Raw genomic sequence first — 2,670 nt, 5'->3', positions numbered from 1 at the left:
ACAGAAGCACAAATAAAATGGGAAATAAATAGAAAAGAATTATTCGCATTATATAAATGTTTATTAGCATTTGAACCATATATTGTTTACAATAAATTTATTGTAAGAACAGATAACACACAAGTAAAATGGTGGATAACGAAAAAATTTGATGATTCAGTTACAACAAAGGAAATAAGGAGACTAGTATTAAACATACTAAATTTTACATTTACAATTGAGGTAATAAAAACTGACAAAAATATGATTGCAGACTATTTATCAAGACAGAGTTACACAGCCAGGACAAGATAATGTTATGGAAAACATACTCAAAACCTTAACTACACTTTGTACAAAAGTGGACAGTATGGGATTGAGAATTCAAAAGCTAGAAGAAAAGGAAGAATCTACAAGTCAGCAGCATGACTCTAAAAATGCGGAGCTACGTCGTTCGGCAGACGGTAAAAAGCCAGAACTAGAAGGAGACGTTGGGAAACTCCATAAAACCCATGACAATGTTTGTTTAAATGCAGCTACAGCAAGCACATCTACAACAAAAGGAGCTAGTGGAATAAGATATACAAATTTAAATATGAACAAAATCTTCGATAAACCATTTATTCCAAAGAACCAAAAAGACTCATTATTTATACCACCGCAAATACATACTTACTCGGAAAGTTTAAACCAAGATAAAAAAGCCTACAACCACATAACCCGCTCATATATTGAAAACCTTTATAAAATCCAAAATTATTTAAACTCAACACCTAGATCTCCAACTACCAAAAACCCTAATACTGATTTTATAACCCAAAAGCTACAAGGATATAATAAGTTAATAGCACAACCGGGCACCAATGCAAATCTAGTAAAAACATGTTATAGTTATGGATTACTTAATACAGTTTATACCCAAACAGGAGATGAAATATCTACCATACCAGAGCTATACAAAGCCTTTATGAACTATAAAAGAATTACTAAAGGAACATTGTTTTATATAAAGTTTTATTCAGCACCAGCAGAGATATTATTTGATGAGATAAAACCAATTATACAAGTTATAAAAATTGGTTTGACCAGAGATATGATAATTCCAGAAGATATCGGAATACAACAAGAAATACAAAAGATTGAGATACCAGAATTCTACGCCAACAAAAGAGTTATAGGAATAGCAACTATCCTAAATGAGCTAACTAAAAATTATTTAAACGGAAACTCAGTATGGAGCTATTATGTACGAGAGCAAGTTATGATATATTCAAATTCTAAAGAAACCAGAGAACAAGATATGGAAGAGATACGCCAATGGATACTTAGTCTACTCAAGCCAGAGCAAAAACCAACAACAAGAGCATTAAGGAAAGGGTTTATTTCGGAAGAATTATTGACCAGATATTGCAAAATTATTGGACAAAAATACCCCGACCATATATGTTCAAAATGTCAAGGAGAAGATAATGTCATACCAGACGTACAAATCGAATAAGTAAAAAAAAAAAGTATTTGTATTTTGTATTTTGTCGGCTGAATATCAGCCATATGTAGAAAGAAATAATTTTTGTCGTGTTGCGTCGGCTATAAAAAGCCAAATTGTATAAAAGTCGTAAAGTAAATAGTTTGTCGGCCAATCATGTAAAAAGTTTGTCGGCCAATTATATAAAGTAGTAATAGTAAGTATTTTGTTTTCTTGTGTCGGCCGAATAAAGAGAGGCCATGTGTAAAGTATGTGTCGGCCACTTTTGGCCAAAAGTTTGTAAATTTTGTGTATAAATAGAGGAGCTTTCCTCATAAATAAAACACACCTTCATCCTTACATCTCTCATCTTTCTGAATACTCTCTTTACGCTTCCATCCCCTCCATTGGACTATTACTACTTTATATAATTGGCCGACAAACTTTTTACATGATTGGCCGACAAACTATTTACTTTACGACTTTTATACAATTTGACTTTTTATAGCCGACGCAACACGACAAAAATTATTTCTTTCTACATATGGCTGATATTCAGCCGACAAAATACAAAATACAAATACTTATCCTTAGCTTATAGGGGAACTACCTTCTGAAACATTAGAAATGCTAATAAACGTCTTTTCTAAACACATTTAAACCATCGTTCATGAAAAATTCAATTTTTTCAAAATTTGATGTTTTTTAGAGTGAACTCAAAACTTCCCTATGTAACTTTCTTAAAAATTCTATAAGGCACCTTCCAAGAAACATTAACAAGAAAGAATGACAATTTGAGATTAAAGACTATACTAATATACTCCAAAGATAGTTGGTAAGTTGGACAAAGTGCAATTTCATATTAGCATCCCAAACTACAACTCCAACTTAGTAACCTTTAAGGATTATCTTGGACTAAGTACACTGCAAGCAATTCTACTTAACATCTATCACGAAAAACATAGCATTAAGTTGATTAATAAACATTAGACCTTAAGTCATATAACTTCATATATAACAAATGGTAACTCATTCAATTATGCAAGACTCTAAATCATCACAAAACTAGTAAGGAATTGGTCTCAAGCTTTAATAAGAACAAAAGGAAAGATGATCATATCAACTACCTTTCTTCTCAATCATTTTACCCCACATAGGAAAAAGCCATCTTCGTAGTCTCATACTTCAAAGTACCATTATACCTCTCACAAGGTAGGAACTCATAC

General features: G+C 31.8%; 1 protein-coding gene across 1 annotated transcript; it reads left to right on the top strand.

Moving 5' to 3' along the window:
• The first annotated feature begins 310 nt into the window (after positions 1-310).
• Positions 311-1,804, top strand: LOC138339584 (uncharacterized). Its single transcript, XM_069291396.1, has one exon. The coding sequence runs from the start codon at positions 350-352 to the stop codon at positions 1,475-1,477; it is 1,128 nt and encodes a 375-aa protein (XP_069147497.1). The 5' UTR covers positions 311-349; the 3' UTR covers positions 1,478-1,804.
• Positions 1,805-2,670: the final 866 nt, after the last annotated feature.

The sequence above is a fragment of the Solanum lycopersicum genome, chromosome 11, assembly GCF_036512215.1.
Source record: "Solanum lycopersicum chromosome 11, SLM_r2.1".
NCBI classification, from domain to species: Eukaryota; Viridiplantae; Streptophyta; class Magnoliopsida; order Solanales; family Solanaceae; genus Solanum; species Solanum lycopersicum.
The sequence above is the reverse complement of the archived record's forward strand: the minus strand, read 5'-3'. Positions and strand labels throughout refer to the sequence as shown.